Genomic DNA, 25,803 nt, shown 5'->3' with positions numbered 1-25,803 from the left:
GAGAGAGAGTTGAGAGAGAGTGAAAGGAGAGAGAGTTGAGAGAGAGAGTGAAAGGAAAGAGAGAGAGAGAGAGAGTGAAAGTAGAGAGAGAGAAAGGAGAGAGAGAGTTGAGAGAGAGAGAGAGAGAGAGAAAGAGAGTGAAAGGAGAGAGAGAGAGTGAAAGTAGAGAGAGAGAAAGGCGAGAAAGAGTTGAGAGAGAGAGAGAGAGAGAGAGAGAGGCAGAAAATAAAGAATGGTCAGTGTAAGAGAAAATCAAACTAGGGAAATTTAATATAAATACAGAAAAAAATAATTGAACTGCAGGTCATCAATAACGAACCGTCCCAAAGCTCTGTTCTGCTCTGCTCTGCTGAACAGAGCTGAATAGCCTCTCTCCCAAACACACACACACAGTGTTCTCTCAGGAGTGTCCCGTGATCAGACGGTCGGACAGTGATCAGGTAAACCTGAGAACCAGAGCAGTGGTTATTATTTGAGCAACATTATTAATTGGGACGGCAGGTAGCCCAGTGGTTAGAGCGTTGGACTAATAACCGAAAGTTTGCAAGATCAAATCCCTGAGCTGACAAGGTAAAAATCTGTTGTTCTGCCCCTGAACAAGGCAGTTAACCACCTCTGCTACTGTTCCACTGGAGGAAGGAGGGAGGAGAGGCTGAATAGCAGAGGTGGTTAACAACTTTCAACAGGCTTTCTCTGAATACCCCTCTGTTTTAAAATGTTCATTCTGCTCAACCCCAAAAGAGTCTGGTATTGAGTGGTGATCTATTCCCACACCATGGCTTTGGACAGGAAGTCAGGAAGTCAAGAGGGGTCATTCAGTCAGTCAACATATGGCACATAATGCACAGGCAATACACCACAGCAAGACACTACAAAACACAAAACACTGCACTCAGACAGAAGACCTTGAGGGAAAACAGTGACATAAAACACAACACGGAACATTGAGGGGGTGTAAGAGATTCTTGCAATCTAAAGTTACCTCTACAACTATAGCATTTATTGTCTACAACTAAAGCTCTAACCGACTATAAGTACTTCAAACAAGACACAGCTTCAAACCAAGAACACATTGCTACAGTAGCAATCAAAGACTCCAGAACATTCTACCAGTGCTACTGTAAGTTCACATAGACCTCATATGAATAAAGACCTTTAAGTCTACGACATAAAATACTTCCTAGATCTGTCATTTGTTGGCACTGCCGTGTGATACACTGATACAGATGAAAAGACTCCACAACACAACACCATCACAATGCTGTTTGATGTGCCACCAATCTGTTGCATTGTGGGTATGATCAAAGGTGGCCTTTGAAAGCATGACGACCCCAGGCTGGCACAGAATGAGCTTGCTTACATCCCAACACAAAACTAACAAAATGATTGAACGAATTAAACAAAAGCCTAACCAAATTGACATTCAAAATAATCCCTGCCTCGGTTTCCTCCACTTTGCGAAGGAATACATGTTATGTAAGTTTAGACCAGCTCCTGACAGAGCTGGTGTAACTGCGTCAGGTTTGAAGGCCTTGCTCGCATACGCCTTTTCAGTTCTGCCCACAAATGATCTATAGGATTTAGGTCAGGGCTTTGTGATGGCCACTCCAATACCTTGACTTTGTTGTCCTTAAGCCATTTTGCCACAACTTTGGAAGTATGCTTGGGATCATTGTCCATTTGGAAGACCCATTTGTGAACAAGCTTTAACTTCCTGACTGATGTCTTGAGCTGCTTCAATATATCCACATAATTTTCCGTCCTCATGATGCTATCTATTTTGTGAAGTGCACCTGTCCCTACTGCAGCAAGAATCAGACCCACCCCCACAACATGATGCTGCCACGCCCGTGCTTCATGGTTGGGATGGTGTTCTTCGGCTTGCAAGCATCCCCCTTTTTCCTCCAAACAAAACGATGATCATTATGGCCAAACAGTTCTATTTTTGTTTCATCAGACCAGAGGACATTTCTCCAAAAAGTACGATCTTTGTCCCCATGTGCAGTTGCAAATCGTAGTCTGGCTTTTTTATGGCGGTTTTGGAGAAGTGGCTTCTTCCTTGCTGACTGGCCTTTCAGGTTATGTCGATATAGGACTCGTTTTACTGTGGATATAGATACTTTTGTACCTGTTTCCTCCAGCATCTTCACAAGGTCCTTTGCTGTTGTTCTCAGATTGATTTGCACTTTTCGCACCAAAGTCCGTTCATCTCAAGGAGACAGAATGCATCTCCTTCCTGAGCGGTATGATGGCTGCGTGGTCCCATGGTGTTTATACTTGTGTACTATTGTTTGTACAGATGAATGTGGTGCCTTCTGACGTTTGGAAATTGCTCCCAAGGATGAATCAGACTTGTGGAGGTCTACAATTTTGGCTGATTTCTTTTGATTTTCCCATAATGTCAAGCAAAGAGGCACTGAGTTTGAAGGTAGGCATTGAAATACATCCACAGATACACCTTCAATTGACTCAAATAATGTCAATTAGCCTATCAGAAGCTTCTAAAGCCATGACATCATTTTCTGGAATTTTCCAAGCTGTTTATAGGCATTGTCAACTTAGTGTATGTAAACTTCTGACCCACTGGAATTGTGATACAGTGAATTATAAGTGAAATAATCTGTCTGTAAACAATTGTTGGAAAAATGACTTGCGTCCTGCACAAAGTATATGTCCTAAACGACTTGCCAAAACTATAACAAGAAATTTGTGGAGTGGTTGAAAAACGAGTTTTAACGACTCCAACCTAAGTGTACGTAAACCTCCGACTTCAACTGTAGTTCACGGACCAGAAATACATGCTTCTGGAGTGGCAGAGAAGGGGGCAAAACCTGGAGCTGTGTTCCCGTGGGGTTCAGTTGGTAGAGCATGGCACTTGCAATTCCAGTGATGTGGGTTCAATTCCCAGAGGGGACCAGTACACAAACGTATCACTGGCTGCATCACCTTTGACTTCAGAATGCAGTTTCCTCTTCAAGAAGCCGACACTTGACTCCGATGTGAAAAACTACTGATCGGTATCTCTTCTTCCTTTTCTTTCCAAAACACTTGAGCGTGCCGTCTCTGACCAACTCTCTTGCTATCTGTCTCAGAAGAATATTCTTGACCCTATCCAGTCAAGCTTCAAGACGGATCACTCAACAGAGACTGCTCTTCTCTGCATGTGTCACGGAGGCTCTCCACACTGCTAAAGCGCTCATCTCTGCATGCCTGGCAGATATCTCAGCTTGGATGTCGGCCCACCACCTCAAGCTCGACAAGACAGAGCTGCTCTTCCCCCCGGGGAGGCCTGCCCTCTCCAAGACCTATCCATCACAGTTGACAACTCCATGTTGTCCCCCTCTCAGAGTGCAAAGAACCTTGGCGTGACCCTGGACAACACCCTGTTGTTCTCTGCAAACATCAAAGCAGTGACTCGATCCTGCAGGTTCATGCTCTACAACATTCTAGACCCCATCTCACACAGGTGCTAATCCAGGCACTTGTCATCTCCTGTCCGGTCTAGTGCAACTCACTGTTGGCTGGGCTCCTGTTTTTTATATTTTAAACTTTTTATTAAACCTTTGTTTACCTAGGTAAGTCAGTTAAGAACAAATTCTCATTTAAAATTACAGCCTAACCCAGGCCAAACCCGGACGATGCTGTGCCAATTGTGCACCGCCCTACGGGACTCCCAATCTCATCCGGGATGTGATACAGCCTGGATCTAACCTGGGACTGTAATGACACCTATTATACTGAGATGCAGGGCCTTAGACCACTGCACCACTTGGGAGCCTTGTGCTATCAAACCCCTGCAACTTCTGCAGAACACTGCAGCCCAACTGGTGCTCAACAGTCCCAAGTTCTCCCATGTCACCACGCTCCTCCGCACACTCCACAGGCTTCCAGACGAAGCTTGCATCCCCTAAAAGACCATGTCACTTGCAAGAGGAACTGCCCCTCCCTACCTTCAGGCTATGCTCAAAACCCTACACCCCAACCTGAGCATGCCACCTCTGGTCTCTTGGCCCTCCCACCCCTATCTTCACCCCAGTTCCAATTCAGCCCAGTCCAAGCTCTATTCTATCCTGGCAGTCCAATGGTGGAACAAGCTTCCCCCTGAAGCTAGGACCGCAGAGTCCCTGCCAATCTTCCGAAAACTTCTGAAACCCTACAAAGAGTATCTTACATAATCCGACAGCACCCCCCCCTCACACTACCTCCTTAGCTATTTTAAGATTAATGCACTAACTGTAAGTAGCTCTAGATAAGAGTATCTGCTAAATGACTCAAATGCCATTGTAAACTGGTGTGTGTGTGTGTGTGTGTGTGTGCGTGCGTGCGCGTGTGAGTGTGTGTGCAGTCAAAGGGATAAAGAGCGATTAAAAGGCCAGTGAAACCCCGTTCTCATTTTTCTTATCACTTTACCATGGTAGCTCAGACCTGAAGACCACACACACAAACTCCATCTCTCTCTTATCCTTTGTCTATGCCAATGTCAGAAGAACAGAAGTACCAATGTTGTAATTTGGGATGACCTTTAAACCACATGTAATGCTATCATTACAGACAGGGTGGTCTAAGTTGCACCAGTAAACTACACAGTCTTCATCTTCTGTTTGATATGTACTGTACAAGGCTCCAACTCTCATTAACTCTGACCCAAATCTGGCTGCTCAATAAGGTTAGGATTATGTCTCTTAGCCTTCTGCTTCTCCCCTGATCTATTCTACGGTAGGCAATAAAACCATCTTAATGAATCTCCCACACACTAGATTCCTCTAGCAATAAAAGCATCTTAATTAACAGTCTATTGACTGGAAGTAGAACTTGAGCTTGAGCTTTCTCCTAGGTATAGGACAGATACTTCAAAACCTTATTCCTTATGATACATTTTTTTCACTGCCTGTTTTGCCATTTATGAATATGTTATTCAATGGGTTTAAAATTGCTAAATTATCCATGGTCTGACCATCTTACAGTTTTTTCCAACTGCTTACACAAGTTTTCAAAACTGTCTCCTTTTTTTCAAAACTCTACACACAATTCCCAAAACTGCACACACAAAATGCAAAATGCCTCACATCTCCTTCAAAATGTAACACTGCATTCAAAATGCCATAAACACATGTCAGAATGAAGCATTCACATCAAATGGCAAACACTGCTTTCATAATAGTACATTTTTGGATATACCATGTAAACACTGTTGTTCTAAATCTAAAGCTCTTTGGTCTTTCAAAGGCTTATATCTACATTTCAATACAATGTTCTACAGTGAAAGTAATCTGCTGAGAGGGGTAACAAGTACACTGTAAACACCAATGCAATGTAGAAACAGAAAATATTTATTAGGCCAAACATTACTGTTGTATACAGTAGCATACAACAAAACCATAAACATATGTAAACCAAAAGTATATTCTTTAGAATACAGTAAAGAACACATGTGTGTGGGGTTCCAAGGGGGCAGTACAGGTAGGGGAGGGGGGGCAGTCACCAGTGCTAAGCTCCGCTTCATCTCTTCTCCGGCCTAAGTCTGGTCACGATACTTCGTCCACATCACAAGATACGTTTTCTCTTGCCAAACATCGAGGGAAGTATCTCCTAGCGTGGCGTATCCAACCTTGGACAGAGGCAACCTCTATGTCCCCACATGTAGGGAAGTATCTCCTAGCATGGCGTATCCTCTATGTCCCCACATGGAGGGAAGTATCTCCTAGAATGGTGTATCCTCTATGTCCCCACATGGAGGGAAGTATCTCCTAGCATGGTGTATCCTCTATGCCCCACATGGAGGGAAGTATCTCCTAGCATGGTGTATCCTCTATGTCCCCGCCTGGAGGGAAGTATCTCCTAGCGTGGCATATCCAACCTTGGACAGAGGCAACCTCTATGTCCCCACATGGAGGGAAGTATCTCCTAGCGTGGCGTATCCAACCTTGGACAGAGGCAACCTCTATGTCCCCACATGGAGGGAAGTATCTCCTAGCGTGGCGTATCCAACCTTGGACAGAGGCAACCTCTATGTCCCCACATGGAGGGAAGTATCTCCTAGCGTGGCGTATCCAACCTTGGACAGATGCAACCCCACATAGACCATATTTATAATTGCAATCTCTTGTACATCTGTAAACAAGCGTCCTCGTCCTCCATGACGTCTTTGCCTTTACACTCTGTACAGAATTCAAGCACTGTAATGGTTTTCTTGTGGGGAAAGAGAGGCGGACCAAAATGCAGCGTGGTTAGTTTTGTGCATCTTTAATAAAGATGAAAGTACGACAATCTACAAAACAAGAAACGTGCAAAAACCAAACCAGTCCTATCTGGTGCCACAAACACAAAGACAGGAACAATCACCCACAAAACCCAACACAAAACAGGCTACCTAAATATGGTTCCCAACCAGAGACCATGACTAACACCTGCCTCTGATTGAGAACCATATCAGGCCTAACATAGAAATGGACAAACCAGAAACACAACACGGAATGCCCACCCAGCTCACGTCCTGACCAACACTAAAACAAGGAAAACACATACGAACGATGGTCAGAACGTGACAGTACCCCCCCCCCCCCCAAGGTGCGGACTCCGAACGCACAACCTAAACCTATAGGGGAGGGTCTGGGTGGGCATCTGTCCGCGGTGGCGGCTCTGGCGCTGGACGTGGACCCCACTCCATAATTGTCTTAGTCCCCTCCTTAGCGTCCCTTGAGTGGCGACCCTCGCCGCTAACCTTGGCCTAGGAACCCTAACAACGGGCCACACTGGACTGAGGGGCAGCTCCGGACTGAGGGGCAGCTCGGGACTGTGGAAGCTCAGGACTGAGAAGAAGCTCAGGACTGAGAGGAAGCTCAGGCAGGTTGATGAATCGAGCAGATCCTGGCTGGCTGGTGGTTCCGGCAGATCCTGGCTGGCTGGCGGTTCCGGCAGATCCTGGCTGAATGGCGGATCCTGGCTGACTGGCGGTTCTGGAAGATCCTGGCTGACTGGTGGATCCTGCCTGACTGGCGGAACCTGGCTGACTGGCAGATCCTGGCTGAATGGCGGATCCTGGCTGAATGGCAGTTCTGGCAGATCCTGGCTGAATGGCGGATCCTGGCTGAATGGCGGATCCTGGCTGAATGGCGGATCCTGGCTGAATGGCGGATCTGGAAGATCCTGGCTGACTGGCGGATCCTGGCTGACTGGCAGATCCTGGCTGAATGGCGGATCCTGGCTGAATGGCAGTTCTGGCAGATCCTGGCTGAATGGCGGATCCTGGCTGAATGGCGGATCCTGGCTGAATGGCGGATCTGGAAGATCCTGGCTGACTGGCGGATCCTGGCTGACTGGCGGATCCTGGCTGACTGGCAGTTCTGGCAGATCCTGGCTGAATGGCGGATCCTGGCTGACAGGCAGCTCTGGCAGATCCTGGCTGAATGGCGGATCCTGGCTGAATGGTGGATCCTGGCTGAATGGCAGTTCTGGCAGATCCTGGCTGAATGGTGGATCCTGGCTGAATGGCAGATCCTGGCTGGCTGGCGGTTCTGGCAGATCCTGGCTGACTGGCTGTTCCGGCAGATCCTGGCTGACTGGCAGTTCTGGCAGATCCTGGCTGAATGGCGGATCCTGGCTGAATGGCAGTTCTGGCAGATCCTGGCTGAATGGCGAATCCTGGCTGAATGGCAGATCCTGGCTGAATGGCAGTTCTGGCAGATCCTGGCTGAATGGCGGATCCTGGCTGAATGGCGGATCTGGAAGATCCTGGCTGAATGGCGGACCCTGGCTGACTGGCGGATCCTGGCTGACTGGCAGTTCTGGCAGATCCTGGCTGAATGGCGGATCCTGGCTGAATGGCGGATCCTGGCTGACAGGCAGTTCTGGCAGATCCTGGCTGAATGGCGGATCCTGGCTGAATGGCAGATCCTGGCTGAATGGCGGATCTGGCGGCGCTGGGCAGACTGGCGGCACAGGGCAGACTGGCGGCGCTGGGCAGACTGGTGGCACTGGCAGCGCTGGACAGACTGGCGGCGCTGGGCAGACTGGCGGCGCTGGCGGCGCTGGGCAGACTGGCGGCACTGGCGGCGCTGGGCAGACTGGCGGCACTGGCGGCGCTGGGCAGACTGGTGGCGCTGGGCAGACTGGCGGCGCTGGGCAGACTGGCGGCGCTGGGCAGACTTCGGTGCTGGGCAGACTGGCGGCGCTGGACAGGAAGGCTCTGGCAGTGCTGGACTGAGGAGCTCTGGCGCCTCTGGACTGAGGGGCGGAAACTCTGGTAGCGCCGGACAGGCGGGAGCACCTATGTTGATGGGACGGAGAGACAGCCTGGTGCGGGGAGCCAGCACTGGTGGTACCGGGCCGGGGACACCCACCTCCGGGTGAGTGCAAGGAATAGGACACACTGGGTTGTGAAGGTGTACTGGAGACCTGGTGTGTATAGCCGGCATCAAATCCCCCGGAACTCCAACACACGTTTCAGGCTGAGTACGAGGAACTGACACAGGTGGCATCGGACAGCTAACACGCTCCTCAGGGCGAATGCCGTGCATACTATGCCAAACCAACAGCTTTCTCTCTACTCTGTCCAATACATCCTCAACACTCTCAGACTCAGCCCTCAGCTTCGCCGACAGCTCCAATTCCATCCATGGCTCCTTACGATAAACAAGAAATTTTTGGGGCTGCCTCTCGGGCTTCCAGCCGCTCTGCCGTGCTAGCTCCTCATAATGCCGCCTCTCTGCCTTCGCTGCCTCCAGCTCGGCTTTGGGGCGGCAATATTCCCCTGGCTCTGCCCAGGGTCCTTTCCCGTCAAGGATCTCCTCCCAAGTCCATTCTTCCAAATAATGCAGCCTCTCCCACTGCTGCTGCTGCTGTTGCTGTTGCTCCTGCTTCTCCTGCTGCTGCTTCTGCTGCTGCCTCTGTTGCTTCTCCTGCTGCTGCTCCTGCTGCACCTGTCGCTTCTCCTGCTGCCTCTGTTTACCACGCCGCTTGGTCCTTGGTTGGTGGGTGATTCTGTAATGGTTTTCTTGTGGGGAAAGAGAGGCGGACCAAAATGCAGCGTGGTTAGTTTTGTGCATCTTTAATAAAGATGAAAGTACGACAATCTACAAAACAAGAAACGTGCAAAAACCAAACCAGTCCTATCTGGTGCCACAAACACAAAGACAGGAACAATCACCCACAAAACCCAACACAAAACAGGCTACCTAAATATGGTTCCCAATCAGAGACAATGACTAACACCTGCCTCTGATTGAGAACCATATCAGGCCTAACATAGAAATGGACAAACCAGACACACAACACAGAATGCCCACCCAGCTCACGTCCTGACCAACACTAAAACAAGGAAAACACATACGAACGATGGTCAGAACGTGACAAGCACAGTATGTGTTCAGCATAGGAACTGTAAACAATGTACAAAACAATGTAGCACAGCATGATAACCAACCTCATTCATTCAATGCAGTGCAGTAAATGGATGGCTTAGAGTTACAAATGTTTATGCAATACTATGAAGTCATACGTATTTTACAGTACATTACTGTAATGTTAAAATAGTCATTAGATAGTTGCATACCTGTTCTCATTTCTGAAGGTTCGAATTATGGACGCCACTGTAAATCGACTCAAATTGGGCTGGACTCTCAGTCCAGCCTCTCTCATGGTCAAACCGTGGTTGATCACATGATCAACAAATTTTGCCCTAATCTCATTAGAGATGCCTCTCCTTCCTTCTCTACTTTGCCCTCGTCCTCTTCCTTTCCCTCCTACTCCTCTTGCGCTCTGTCCATTGTTGGCATCCATTGTTCAAAACAGGTAATCTGACCTTTGACCTATTTATAGGCCTATACAAATCAAATGTATTTGTCACATACACATGGTTAGCAGATGTTAATGCTAACCAACAGGAACAATGGTGGTCCTCTTGAAGCATGTGGGAACAGCAGACTGGGATAGGGATTGATTGAATATGTCCGTAAACACACCAGCCAGCTGGTCTGCACATGCTCTGAGGGCGCTGCTGGGGATGCCGTCTGGGCCTGCAGCCTTGCGAGGGTTAACATGTTTAAATGTTTTACTCACCTCGGCTGCAGTGAAGGAGAGTCCGCATTTACTACAGTAAAGCAGTGATTGGTTAGTGATCAGTTAAGCTATTAGTGTTTGCACATGTGAGGAGTGTGTGTGTGACCTGGTGAATAAGTGTAGCATTTTGATTGGTTGTGTTTGGAAAAGGAAAGCAAGTCACTTCCTGTTAGATTTTTGAGTGTTAGGTTGAGAATTGTGTGTAGTATTTTGAAAAAAGTGTTTTATGCAATTGACAACTGAGTCAAAGGCTGAGAAATAGCTTATGGTTTTGCACATTTGGTGTGTAGTTTTGCACTTTGAGTGAGAGGTTTCAAAAATCGTGTGACATGAAAATATTTTGTGTGTAAGCAGTTGTAAAAAACTGTAATACAGTTCCATATGCTAGCCTGGCAATAAAACCATCGTAATACAGTTCCATATCCTAGCCTGGTAATAAAACCATCGTAATACAGTTCCATATCCTAGCCTGGTAATAAAACCATCGTAATACAGTTCCATATCCTAGCCTGGTAATAAAACCATCGTAATACAGTTCCATATCATAGCCTGGCAATAAAACCATCGTAATACAGTTCCATATCCTAGCCTGGTAATAAAACCATCGTAATACAGTTCCATATGCTAGCCTGGCAATAAAACCATTGGAATACAGTTCCATATGCTAGCTTGGCAATAAAACCATCTTAATGAATATCACGCACACCAGATTCCACAACCTCTTACCGTGGACATCTAGCCCTTAGCAATTGCATAATCATAAAACATAATAAGCCCTGTGATTGTAATTATTCTACATGAAATAGAAAGACCCTTCTGGTGTGACATTGATTTAGATTTAAGGGCCGGTATGGAATGACTTCTGTTTCATCATGGTGAAATGTCACATACATAGAACGTGAGATGATAATAAATTACGTTTATGATGTAATAATGCCTTAGGGTGACAGACGATGCGGCCTCAGGGACAAATTAATTGCTTTGATTCCAAGGTACTACTGTGCGTGTGTGTGTCCTACTCCCATTTCCCTGAAAAAAACACTCTCTCATGAACACGCGCACACTCAAACATGCAAGATGGCACTGCTGCAACCCAAAGAGGAGAGACACTGCAACCCAAACAGCATATGGTACCTTGAGTTCACACTGTTTTTGTCCTCCTCCTCATTCTCCTCCCTGTAAGGAGCACCAACCCAGACAGGTTAATACAATGGCATCACTGCCCATTGACATCATCAGAGTGGTTCCATGAGGTCATCATTGTTCCTCCAGTACTGTAGTGTGTGTTTTCCATCAGTATGTCATCACTCTGTGTGGGTACACTGGGCTTCTCTCTCACACAAAATCTCAGCTATCCTCTGTGCTACTGTACTGTACTGTACCACTGACAGATCCAGCTCTTTGTTGCCTCGGTAGTTAGGAGATGACAGGTGCCCTCGCCTAGCACCAAGGACAGAGGGGTGTGTTTATGTGTGTGTGTGTGTGTGTGTGTGTGTGTGTCTGAGTGAGTGAGTGAGTGAGTGAGTGAGTGAGTGAGTGAGTGAGTGAGTGAGTGAGTGTGTCTGTGAGTGAGTGAGTGAGTGAGTGAGTGAGTGAGTGAGTGAGTGAGTGAGTGAGTGAGTGAGTGAGTGAGTGAGTGAGTGAGTGAGTGTGTGTGTGTCTGTGAGTGAGTGAGTGAGTGAGTGAGTGAGTATGTGCGCGTTTTTTTTTTTGTACCATCATCTTTGAAATGCAAAAGAAAGGCCGTAGTGTATTTTTACAGCCCAGGAGCAATTTAGATTCTGGCCACTAGATGGCAGCCGTGTGTGTACCATGCTTTAGACTGATCCAATGAACAATTACATATCTGTTCAAAATGTTGTATCAAGACTGCCCAAATGTGCTTAATTGATTTATTAATACATTTTCAAGTTCATAATTGTGCACTCTCCTTAAACAATAGCATGGTATTATTTCACTGTAATAGCCACTGTAAATTGGACAGCACAGTTGGATTAACAAGAATTTCACTTTCTGCCCATATCAGATCTGTTTATGTCCTGGATTTTTTTGTTTGTTACTTACAACGTCATGCTAATGACATTAGCATACGTTAACTCAACTGTCCCACGGGGGGGGGGGGCACCGATCCCGGAGGACGTTAAATGAGGAAGACACATTTCAGTTGACTGACTAGGTATCCCCCTTTCCTCCTCAGCCTGTGTCAGGTCTCATAAACCACAGATCAGCTCTATGGGGACACACTATAAAAACTCTGTTCCGTCCAATAAAACACACTAAATCAGTACATCTAAACTCTAGGAGATGATAACTGTATGTGTCAGTTCAATAGATTTTCATGAGGATTCACAGACAGAGCCCCATTCCATTGTAATGCCCAGTTGACTCCCACTACAAACTGTCTAGTCAGGAGGATGGAGATTCTCATGGTGAGAGACTCACTCTAATAGATCCAAATACAGTGGCTGATGTATGGTCCCAACCACACACAGATACACTCGCACGCACAGATACACTCGCACGCACAGATACACTCGCACGCACAGGCACACACACACACACACACACACACACACACACACACACACACACACACACACACACACACACACACACACTTAACATGTGTTATGATAATGGGTTAGGGAACCTAGCCAGGCAAACCAGCCAACAGGAAAAATAAATGCTATCTACACCTTCTTAGCCTTCACACTATTCAACAGAAAACACAATAACACACCACATTGAGTACGGTTACATGCACACAAGAATAGAATTATTGTGGATAGTCAGATTAATATAATAGTTTGTTTAAAACCTTGGATTTCCCAAATAATCCTGTTTACATAAACACCCTCTGAAATCAGGCAACCTGATGGGACGATTGATAATTGTAGATAATCGCTAATCAAAGCAAATGTTCTACCACAGCGACCGTGTTATTTTTGCAAAGGCTATAAGATTCAGGCATACAACGTTTGCATGTGAAAAACATTTCTAAAATGTATACTTTCAGGTCTTCCAAACTCACTTCCATCATAAGAGGGAGGCTTGCCCTACACATTGTACATGCACAGACCAAATAGATCAAATACACCACTGGGACTGTTTACATGTTAGGGATAATCATTGAAGGGCTATGAGCTCAATGGAAAATAATGAATGACGCGGAAGGTGTGTTCCAAGGAGAAGGGAACTGACAGCCTGTAGCGTCACACACGTACCGAATGAACAATACCACACACAGACATGGGGGGAACAGAGGATAATATAAACGTAGAGCAATGAGGGGATGTAAACCAGGGGTGTGGGAAAACAAGACAAAACAAATGGGAAATGACAGGTGGAGCGGCGATGGCTGGAAGACCGGTGACGTCAACCGCTGAACGCCACCCGAACAAGGAGAGGGACTGACTTTGGCGGGAGTCGTGACAAGACAGGTGTATGCCTTTCCAAATCATGCCCAATCAATTGAATTTACAACAGGTGGACTCCAATCAAGTTATAGAAACATCAAGGATGATCAATGGAAACAGGATGCATCTGAGCTCAATTTCGAGTCTCACAGCAAAGGGTCTAAATCCTTATTTATGTAAATAAGGTATTTCTGTTAGTTTTTTAAATTATAAATTAGCAAAAATTTCTAAAAACCTGTTTTTGCTTTGTCATTATGGGTGATTGTGTGTAGATTTCTGGGGGGGGGGGGGGAACTTTTATAATAAGGCTGTAACGTATCAAAATGTGGAAAAGGTCAAGGGGTCTGAATACTTTCCGAAGGTAATGTAAATCCTAATAATTCGAAGGATTGCCCAGAAAAACAGGTGTATTAATTGATGTATGCTTACTTCGATTTTGAACTTACGCCGAGCCGATGAAGATCACATGACTACTTCCATACGCAACCTACTGCCATAATCAATGTTCAATTTATGTTCTATGTTTGAGCTGCTTTTAACGCAAAAGCTGAATTGAAAACATTATTGTCATTGTTGAATTCAATTATCATAATAGCAAGCTATGACTGATGGCTCGGTTGGATACACTAGCAAGTCTGTTTATTTGGTTACCAATGCAACATACTAGCTTTCTAGCTACTTCAATGGATGTTGAACACATTTCTACCTGCAAATGAACACATTTCTAGTGGCAAATGTGTTCAATTATAGCCATGGTATGAAAGGGACAGTCAACGAAGGGCTATGCATCCTATGGGAAATAATGCAACTCCGTGGAATGTTATAGTTCCACTCCGTTAGTGCGAAACACACCAACATTGTTAATTATTTTCCACGGAACGCATAGCCCTTCATTTTTAATTTTACCTTTATTTTACTAGGCAAGTCAGTTAAGAACAAATTCTTATTTTCAATGACGGCCTAGGAACAGTGGGTTAACTGCCTGTTCAGGGGCAGAACGACAGATTTGTACCTTGTCAGCTCGGGGATTCAAACTCGCAACCTTTTGGTTACTAGTCCTACGCTCTAACCACTAGGCTACCCTGCCGCCCCATTAACTATCCCTTTACATCATTCGATAGATTGCTCAGAAAATCAGGTGTATGTTTAATTTGATTTTGACCTTATTCACATTAACATAAGCAGAGTGAGGTGTTTACATTACTATTTACAAACTCAGCCTACTGCCATAATATCCAATTATTAGTGTGCATGAAAATGTACTCACTGAGAGAGCAGGCTATTAGTCATTAGCAGACAGCCCTGCCTGGAAGCTGAAAGATACTGCTGTAACAGATTCACTCCCTACTGCCTGGAGGCTGAAACATACTGCAGTAACACATTCCCTCCCTACTGCCTGGAGGCTGAAACATACTGCAGTAACACATTCCCTCCCTACTGCCTGGAGGCTGAAACATACTGCTGTAACACATTCCCTCCCTACTGCCTGGAGGCTGAAACATACTGCTGTAACACATTCCCTCCCTACTGCCTGGAGGCTGAAACATACTGCTGTAACACATTCCCTCCCTACTGCCTGGAGGCTGAAACATACTGCTGTAACACATTCCCTCCCTACTGCCTGGAGGCTGAAACATACTGCAGTAACACATTCCCTCCCTACTGCCTGGAGGCTGAAACATACTGCTGTAACACATTCCCTCCCTACTGCCTGGAGGCTGAAACATACTGCTGTAACACATTCCCTCCCTACTGCCTGGAGGCTGAAACATACTGCTGTAACACATTCCCTCCCTACTGCCTGGAGGCTGAAACATACTGCAGTAACACATTCCCTCCCTACTGCCTGGAGGCTGAAACATACTGCAGTAACACATTCCCTCCCTACTGCCTGGAGGCTGAAACATACTGCTGTAACACATTCCCTCCCTACTGCCTGGAGGCTGAAACATACTGCTGTAACACATTCCCTCCCTACTGACTGGAGGCTGAAACATACTGCTGTAACACATTCCCTCCCTACTGACTGGAGGCTGAAACATACTGCAGTAACACATTCCCTCCCTACTGACTGGAGACTGAAACATACTGCTGTAACACATTCACTCCTTAATGCCTGGAGGCTGAAACATACTGCAGTAACACATTCCCTCGCTACTGCCTGGAGACTGAAACATACTGCAGTTACACATTCCCTCCCTACTGACTGGCAGAGTATCGTTCCAGCTAAAGGAGTGTCTAGGTATGTTTAAATGCATGGTGTGAAGATGATGATGATGGTATTGTTGATGATTATCATGTCTTCACTTTTGTTGTTATTAATGAGAATGATAATGATGATGAGGATTGTTCTAACTATGGTGTTGGTGTATTTTGAGCATAATGGTAAATGTAACGACTTTACTGACAATAATGATATCTTCGCTTGATGTTATTGTTGTTGTTGTTGTTTTAAACCTTGTTGGGAATTGGCCAATATGGATAGGGCTAAATAGAAATGTTTCTTACAGAGGAAATACGGATAGCATATGCATAACCATGGTAGCACTTAAAAGACAACACCGTTGATTTTATGTGATTTTACATTTACTGTACTTTTCACCGCAATTGTTGATAACAAAATCTGAAAATAGTCTGGATACATTCAGTAACATGATAAGAATATTCTTGGAAAATATGAAGTAGCTGCAACAATGGCCAAGGGTTTGAGTGAGAGGACTATGTGGTGTTTGCAAGTAGCCACACACCTCTCCAAAGTGTGCACAGTTCCTAATTAATTTCACTTTCATGACTCGAAGAAGAGCCTTCAACTATAAGGTGTTTTGTGAGCTCTCCTAGCTGTGCCGTTGAGGAACTAGAGCAAGAACACTTGTAGTTGTTTTGTTTGGAACACAACCCTGCATCCCCCTTTACACAATTCATGTTGTTGTTTACGCAATTCAAAAACGGCCCATTATAAATCGCAATCTGGGTCATATGGGCATCATTTGAAAGCTTGTTCTCTTGCCGACATGACTAGCTAAGTTATAAACTACAATCTTTCACAGTTATGTGTGCATTGAGGTATGTGTTAAATGGCAATTTTTCCCCCAGTAGATAAACACAGGCTCATTCTGTTCAGGACAACCCAGGGTAAAACACCATGTCATCTTGTAACAAACGTAGGGATCATAAACGTTGACACGATATATTATGAGTTTTATGATATGGAAATGTGAAGTGCACATTTGGACTCATTTGGACAGGTATTTGTCTTGCTTGTATGACATCAAAGCAGTATTCATTATATTCCTCAACATCTAATCTTTCAAAATTAGTCGGAGGGGTTGGGGCAACTTCTTGACGCGTGCGGTTATCATGTTCAGAACAGCTGTCAGCCAAAACCCATACAGAGCTGTAAAGCGCAGAGCCTGAGTTCTGACATAATGTATAGCATGCTACTGTACATCCACTGCATTACAATTTAGGCACATACAGTATCAGTGTCCAAATCTGCCATTTTCAACCCGTATATGGGTACGAGTGTAAAGGGCTACTGATGATGAAGAGATGGTTCTAGCTATGACATTGATGCATGCACGTTTATAATGATGCTGATTATGTACTTCTCAGATAGAGTTCAGTGTGTCAAATCAGAGGGCCTGGACCTCTGGCAGTCTATATGGGGGTGCCACAGGGTTCAATTCTAGGGCTGACTCTTTTCTCTGTATATATCAATGATGTCGCTCTTGCTGCTGGTGATTCTCTGATCCACCTCTACGCAGACGACACCATTCTGTATACATCGGGCCCTTCTTTGGACACTGTGTTAACAAACCTCCAAACGAGCTTCAATGCCATACAACACTCCTTCTGCGGCCTCCAACTGCTCTTAAATGCTAGTAAAACTAAATACATGTTCTTCAACCGATTGCTGCCCACACCCGCCCGCCCGCCTAGCATCACTACTCTGGATGGTTCTGACTTAGAATATGTGGACAACTACAAATACCTAGGTGTCAGGTTAGACTGTAAACTTTCCTTCAGGACTCACATTAATAAATCCTCTTTGGGCTAGGGGGCGATATTTTCACGTCCAGATGAAAAGCGTGTCCAAAGTAAACTGCCCGCTACTCAGGCCCAGAAGCTAGGATGTTTGGACAAAGTTTACAGGTAACTTAGATCATCTGTAGTCATGTTGGGCGAGTTGGAACCGGTGTTTTTCTGAATCAAACGCGCCATTTATTTTGGAGATATAACGACGGAATTTATCGAAAAGGACCATTTGTGATGTTTATGGGACATTTTGGAGTGCCAACAGAAGAAGATCTTCAAAGGTAAGGCATGAATTATATCATTATTTCTGAGTTTTGTGTCGAGCCTGGCGGGTTGAAATATGATTGTCATGTGTTTGTTTGATGGGGTGCTGTCCTCAGATAATCGCATGGTTTGTTTTCGCCGTAAAGCTTTTTGAAATCTGACATGGTGGCTGGATTAACAAGAAGTAAAGCTTTAATTTGGTGTAATGCACTTGTGATTATATCAAAGCTAAATATATATATATTCTTTTTATTATTCGCGCTCTGCAATTTCACCAGATGTTGTCGAAACATTCCGCTAGCGGAACCCCTAGCCGTAACAGGTTTTAAGCATCTCCAATCCAAAATTAAATCTGGAATCGGCTTCCTATTTCGTAACAAAGCCTCCTTCAATCATGCTACCAAACATACACTCCTAAAACTGACTATCCTACCGATCCTTGACTTCGGCGATGTCACTTACAAAATAGCCTCCAACACTCTACTCTGCAAATTGGATGTAGTCTATCACAGTGCCATCCGTTTTGTCACCAAAGTCCCATATACTACCCACCACTGCGACCTGTATGCTCTCGTTGGCTGGCTTTCGCTGCATATTCGTCGCCAAACCCACTGGCTCCAGTTCATCTATGCCATATCTCAGCTCACTGGTCACCATAGCTACACCCACCGTAGCACACACTCCAGCAGGTATATTTCACTGGTCATCCCCAAAGCCAACACCTCTTCGCCTGCCTTTCCTTCCAGTTCTCTGCTGCCAATGACTGGAATGAATTGACTGGAATGAACTTTAAGCATCAGCTGTTAGATCAGCTTACTGTCCCTGTACACAGCCCATCTGTAAATAGCACACCCAACTACCTCATCACCATATTGTTAATTATTTTTTGCTCTTTTGCACCCCAGTATCTCTACTTGCACATCACCATCTGCACATCTATCAATCCAGTGTTAATGCTAAATTGTAATTATTTTGCCACTATGGCCTATTTATTGCCTTACCTCCCTAATCTTCCACATTTGCACACACTGTACATAGATTTTTCTGTTGTGTTATTGACTGTACGTTTGTTTATGTGTAACTCTGTGCTGTTGTTTTTGTCGCACTGCTTTGCTTTATCTTGGCCAGGTTGCAGTTTTAAATGAGAACTTGTTCTCAACTAGCCTACCTGGTTAAATAAAGGTGAAATAAAAAGAATAAAATGTTTCAGCTATACTAATGGAGTTGTCGACTCACTTCCTGAAAGTGGGAATTCCGTGGATGGATCGTCCAGGAGACACTCCTGATCCTGATCCATGGCTGTGTCCGGAAAGCAGGCTGTCTGTCTCAAACTGGAACGTTCCCTCTGGGTCGCCCGGAACATCCAGGAATTCCCCATCGCTCCACACCCCCACTGTCCCATCCATGGTCGTGTACTTGATGTCTACAGTAACACTAGTCTGGAATGGAATAGCCGACCAATGAATTAGTCAAAACAAACTAGAAACACACAGATTTCTCATCAAGTGAATACACGACAAGGAACTGTGGCATTGGAACTTTTTTTGACAGCAACTGCCTTTACTACAAACCAAGCCATTTATTTTACTGACAAAGACTGAGGAGGGAAATAAACAAACAATGTTCCCCTTTCCACCTCTCTCTCCCTATCTCACTCTCTCTGCCCTGCGACCTCTCGGGAGCCAGTAAATCACTGCAGAGCCAGTAAAGTTAAAGGTGTTACCATGGTAACCCTGGATCTTTCAGTGGGAGGCGATAAAAACACTTCTGCTTAGTTAGAACTCAGGTGAGAGTCTGCCGGATGTTTTCCTCCTCTCTCCCTCATCAGGGACAGAGAGGGGTGCAGAGGGGCTGAGAGGTGTGTGTGTGTGTGTGTGTGTGTGTGTGTGTGTGTGTGTGTGTGTGTGTGTGTGTGTGTGTGTGTGTGTGTGTGTGTGTGTGTGTGTGCGTGCGTGTGGAGAGCCGCACACTCTAGAAGCTCAGATGCAATAATTTCATAACCAACCTTTCGACAGCCATCAGGTATAATGAGTGTGAGTACCTCCCAGGTAATTCTGGTTACTATGTGTGATATCATCTGAATAACAGAGTCAGCATTCACAGCTCCACTAACACCATTCTCCTAAGCCCTGGGGTAATTTATACAGATGAGCTCTCACACTCTTTATAGTCGTTTCTCTATCCCCCCTTTCTATATCTCCCTTGATCTCTCCATCCCTTGCTCCCTCTAGCTTACTCTCTTTTTCATTCCCTTAAACACTGTTCTCTGAATCGGATCAGTACTCATCTGAGCTCCATAAAATACATATCTGTTTATCTGTGTGTCTGCGGTATATAATGTAAGTACATGTGTGCTGTCCATAGACCAGTATGGAGGATTCTCACTCTTATGGATGAAGACCTGTAGACTGATCTGGGACCAGTGCTGGGGCTTACCCGTATGGCGGTGTTGTTGTCATCGATGAGTGTGTCTGTCACCTCCAGATGCCCCTCCTCCGCCACCTTCTGTAGAACCATCCGGAAGGTTCCAATGACTCTGGAACAACAATATCACAAAAACCATAAACAACCAAACTATAGTGGGATAGTGGGTTAGAACCCATTAGTTGATCAACGCTATAGATCCTCCCCCAGCAGGTCATGATGCAGGGCTGTGGCTGGATCACAGGAACATACAGACAGAAATGTACAGTGCACTGCACATAGAATGAGCCTTAATCTCTTTAACCTCTTTAACAGTGGGTTTTGGTGGGTTACATTGAATCAGTGTGATAGTGTTGTCCTCACACAGCTTGCACCATCTTCCTCTTCCTCCCCTCTATGTTCTCTCTCTCTCTCTCCACCTTCTTGTTGACTATCTCATAATCCCATACAGTATGTCTCTACCATCCACCATAAGTCTTTCTGTCTATTTCAGTCTTTCGTCTCTGGCTCCTGTCTCTTCTCCCTCTGCCTGCATGGTGTGTAGGCAAGTGGCTGTGTTTGTGTGTGTTTGTGTGTGTGTGTTTGTGTATACGCGCACGTGCATGTGTGTGTGTGGGAGAGTGATGGAGATTGGCTCTGACAGGCAGGGATAGTGTGTCATTGTCGCAACCCGCTACAGCAACTAATCAGTAAAGGCAGGCAGACTATGAGTAATCGGCTACTATTAAATCTCAGCTACAGAGCTACTGAGAGAGATATATATACACACCCCACCAACCTTTGGCCAGCGAGGAATTTGTGAAGTTGAGTTGCATTCAACCCTCCCCCAACATACCAACACCAAACAGTTATATCCATATTGTTTTCTCATTAGCTGCTTTCGCTGTTCCCAAAAAAAGCTATTTTAACAAAGTGTCTAAGAAAACTTCAGTGATTTATTCCCATAGCACACGAACTTTAGGTTTTTAACTTCCTGTCTATAAGCAAAGTTTCCAGAAATATACAGTGGCTTGCGAGAGTATTCACCCCCCTTGGCATTTTTCCTATTTTATTGCCTTACAACCTGGAATTAAAATAGATTTTTTGGGGGGGGTTGTTATCATTTGATTTACACAACAAGCCTATCACTTTTGAAGATGTTTTATTATTGTGAAACAAAGAAGAAAGAAAACCAAAAAACAGAAAACTTGAGAGTGCATAACTATTCACTCCCCCAAAGTCAATACTTTGTAGAGCCACCTTTTGCAGCAATTACAGCTGCAAGTCTCTTGGGGTATGTCTCTATAAGCTTGGCACATCTAGCCACTGGGATTTTTCCATTCTTCAAGGCAAAACTGCTCCAGCTCCTTCAATTTGGATGGGTTCCACTGATGTACAGCAATTTTAAGTCATACCACAGATTCTAAATTTGATTGAGGTCTGGGCTGTGACTAGGACATTCCAAGACATTTAAACGTTTCCCCTTAAACCACTTGTTGCTTTAACAGTATGCTTAGGGCCATTGTCCTGCTGGAAGGTGAACCTCCGTCCCAGTCTCAAATCTCTGGAAGACTGAAACAGAATTCCCTCAAGAATTTCCCTGTATTTAGCGCCATCCAGCATTCCTTAAATTCTGACCAGTTTCCCAGTCCCTGCCGATGAAAAACATCCCCACAGCATGATGCTGCCACCACCATGTTTTTACTGTGGGGATGAGGTTCTGGCAGTGATGAGAGGTGTTGGGTTTGCGCCAGACATAGCATTTTCCTTGATGGCCAAAAAGCTCAATTTTAGTCTCATCTGACCAGAGTACCTTCTTCCATATGTTTGGGGAGTCTCCCACATGCCTTTTTGCAAACGCCAAAAGTGTTTTATTATTTTTTTCTTTAAGCACAGGCTTTTTTTCTGGCCACTCTTCCGTAAAGCCAAGCTCTGTGGAGTGTACGGCTTAAAGTGGTCCTATGGACAGATACTCCAATCTCCGCTGTGGATATTTGCAGCTCCTTCAGGGTTATCTTTGGTCTCTTTATTGCCTCTCTGATTAATGCCCTAGTTGCCTGGTCTGTGAGTTTTGGTGGCCTGCCCTCTCTTGGCAGGTTTGTTGTGGTGCCATATTCTTTCCATTTTTTAATAATGGATGTAATGGTGCTCCATGGGATGTTCAAAGTTTCTGATATTTTTTTATAACCCAACCCTGATCTGTACTTCTCCACAACTTTGTCCCTGACCTGTTTGGAGAGCTCCTTGGTCTTCATGGTGCCGCTTGCTTGGTGATTCCCCTTGCATAGTGGTGTTGCAGACTCTACGGCCTTTCAGAACAGGTGTATATATGAGATCATGTGACAGATCATGTGGCACTTAGATTGCACACAGGTAGACTTTAACTAATTATGTGACTTATGTGAAGGTAATTGGTTGCACCAGATCTTATTTAGGGGCTTCATAACAAAGGGGGTGAATACATATGCACGCAACACTTAAAAAAATATATTTAAAAAACGTTTTGTGTATGTCCATTACATGAAATCCAAATAAAAATCCATTTAAATTACAGGTTGTAATGCAACAAAATAGGAAAAATGCCAAGGGGATGAATTATTTTGCAAGGCACTGTATATACATGTTTTACTTTTATTTAATTGCTTTGGATTGAAACAAAAGCCTCCAAAATACTTAAGTTGGGAGATAATTCCAATTCTGTAACAGCCCTGAGTCTCAGCACGTACCAGACTGCTTAGAGAGATATGGGTTTCAGGGCCTCCCAAGTGGCGCAGTGGTCTAAGGCACTGGATCACAATGCTAGCTGTGCCACTAGAGATTCTGCATTCGAGTCCAGGCTCTGTCACGTGGCACCGTGGTAAGTGTTCATAGTAAACTTAACTAAATAAACTGAACACTGAATGACAAAAACAACAAAGAGCGTGAACGACACGAAACAGTCCTGTAAGGTGAAAAACACAAAACAGAATGCAACTACCCACAAACACAGGTGGGTACAGGCTACCGAAGTATGGTTCTCAATCAGAGACAACGATGGACAGCTGCCTCTGATTGGGAACCCTACCAGGCCAATCACATAGAAATACAACACACAGAACAAAACATAGAATGAAAAACATAGAATTCCCACCCCAACTCACACCCTGACCAAAACAAAATAGAGACATAAAAAAGGAACGAAGGTCAGGACGTGACACCTAGCCACATAATAATACACACAGACACAAATGACCTCAGAGCCCAGCAGGAAAGGGTGGCCAAAGAACTCAAGGGATTGATAGAAAAAGCTTGTTCTACTTTCCCAAACTGTCCACCCTGCTACCACGAAAAGACTTCCACCCTGCTACGATACAGCGGGTAAACACAAGTATTTCCCGTGACTGTGCCTCAACCAAATGTTGACCTGGCCCACCGCTCCAACCTGGACTTGAACAGCCTTTATGACCAGGTCCACCGATACAAGGCAGCAGTGCCCACCTTCACCCAGACCCTAAAGGACATCGCTCTCAAACTTACAGTTGAAGTCAGAAGTTTACATATACTTCTGTTGGAGTCATTAAAACTATTTTTTCAACCACTCCACAAATTTATTGTTAACCAACTATAGATTTGGCAAGTCGGTTAGAACATGTACTTTGTGCAGGACACAAGTCATTTTTCCGACAATTATTTACAGACAGATTATTTAAATTTTAATTCACTGTATCACAATTCTCGTGGGTCAGAAGTTCACATACACTAAGTTGACAATGCCTTTAAACAGCTTGTAGAATTCCAGAAAATGCTGTCATGGCTTTAGAAGCTTCTGATAAGCTAATTGACATTATTTGAGTCAATTGAAGGTGTACCTGTGGGTGTATTTCAAGGCCTACCTTCAAACTCAGTGCCTCTTTGCTTGACATCATGGGAAAATCAAAATAAATCAGCCAAGACCTCAGGAAAAAAAATTGTAGACCTCCACAAGTCTGGTTCATCCTTGGGAGTAATTTCCAAATACCTGAAGTACCAAGTTCATCTGTACAAACAATAGTAATGGGACCATGTAGATGTCATACCGCTCAGGAAGGAGACGCATTCTGTCTCCTAGAGATGAACGTACTTTGGTGTGAAAAGTGCAAATCAATCCCAGAACAACAGCAAAGGACCATGTGAAGATGGAGGAAACAGGTACAAAAGTATCTATATCCACAGTAAAACGAGTCCTATATTGACATAGCCTGAAAGGCCACTCAGCAAGGAAGAAGCCAATGCTCCAAAATCAGCATAAAAAAGCCAGACTATGGTTTGTAACTGCACATGGGGACAAAGATCATACTTTTCGGAGAAATGTCCTCTGGTCTGATGAAACAAAAATAGAACTGTTTGGCCATAATGACCATTGTTATGTTTGGAGGAAAAGGGGGGAGGCCTGCAAGTCGAAGAACACCATCTCAACCGTGAAGCACAGGCGTGGCAGCATCATGTTGTGGGGGTGCTTTGCTGCAGAAGGGACTGGTGCACTTCACAAAATAAATGGAATCATGAGGACAGACAATTCTGTGGATATATTGAAGCATCTCAAGACATCAGTCAGGAAGTTAAAGCTTGGTCACAAATGGGTCTTCCAAATGGACAATGACCCCAAGCGTACTTCCAAAGTTATGGCTTAAGGACAACAAAGTCAAGGTATTGGAATTGCCATCACAAAGCCCTGACCTCAATCCTATAGAAAATTACGGGCAGAACTGAAAAAGCATGTGCGAGCAAGGAGGCCTACAAACCTGATTCAGTTACACCAGCTCTGTCAGGAGGAATGGGCTAAAATTCACCCAACTCACAGTGGGGCAAAACAAGTATTTATTCAGCCACCAATTGTGCAAGTTCTCCCACTTAAAAAGATGAGAGAGGCCTGTAATGTTCATCATAGGTACACTTCAACTATGACAGACAAAATGAGAGAAAAAAATCCAGAAAAGCACATTGTAGAATTTTTATTGAATTTATTTGCAAATTATGGTGGAAAATAAGTATTTGGTCAATAACAAAAGTTTATCTCAATACTTTGTTATATACCCTTTGTTGGCAATGACAGAGGTCAAACGTTTTCTGTAAGTCTTCACAAGGTTTTCACACACTGTTGCTGGTATTTTGGCCCATTCCTCCATGCAGATCTCCTCTAGAGCAGTGATGTTTTGGGGCTGTTGCTGGGCAACATGGACTTTCAACTCCCTCCAAAGATTTTCTATGAGGTTGAGATCTGGAGAGTGGCTCGACCTTGAAATGCTTCTTACGAAGCCACTCCTTTGTTGCCCAGGCGGTGTGTTTGGGATCATTGTCATGCTGAAAGACCCAGCCACGTTTCATCTTCAATGCCCTTGCTGATGGAAGGAGGTTTTCACGCAAAATCTCACGATACATGGCCCCATTCATTCTTTCCTTTACACGGATCAGTCGTCCTGGTCCCTTTGCAGAAAAACATCCCCAAAGCATGATGTTTCCACCCCCATGCTTCACAGTAGGTATGGTGTTCTTTGGATGCAAAAGCATTCTTTGTCCTCCAAACACAACGAGTTGAGTTTTTACCTAAAAGTTATATTTTGGTTTCATCTGACCATATGACATTCTCCCAATCTTCTTCTGGATCATCCAA

The 25,803-nt window shown here is 44.8% G+C and overlaps 1 protein-coding gene across 4 annotated transcripts in view; it reads right to left on the bottom strand.

The window, feature by feature from the left end:
• LOC135557782 (otoferlin-like) overlaps window positions 1–25,803 on the bottom strand; it is a 124,796-nt gene that overhangs the window by 60,271 nt on the left and 38,722 nt on the right. For all 4 annotated transcript variants that reach the window (XM_064991381.1, XM_064991382.1, XM_064991383.1 and 1 more), the window contains exons 4-5: window positions 20,208–20,307; window positions 19,008–19,210 (exon numbers count right to left, since the gene is read on the bottom strand). In XM_064991381.1, the coding sequence (XP_064847453.1) occupies window positions 19,008–19,210; window positions 20,208–20,307 (303 nt within the window). The remainder of the gene's footprint in view (window positions 1–19,007; window positions 19,211–20,207; window positions 20,308–25,803) is intronic.

Source organism: Oncorhynchus masou, chromosome 16 (genome assembly GCF_036934945.1).
Source record: "Oncorhynchus masou masou isolate Uvic2021 chromosome 16, UVic_Omas_1.1, whole genome shotgun sequence".
Taxonomy (NCBI): Eukaryota; Metazoa; Chordata; class Actinopteri; order Salmoniformes; family Salmonidae; genus Oncorhynchus; species Oncorhynchus masou.
The sequence above is the reverse complement of the archived record's forward strand: the minus strand, read 5'-3'. Positions and strand labels throughout refer to the sequence as shown.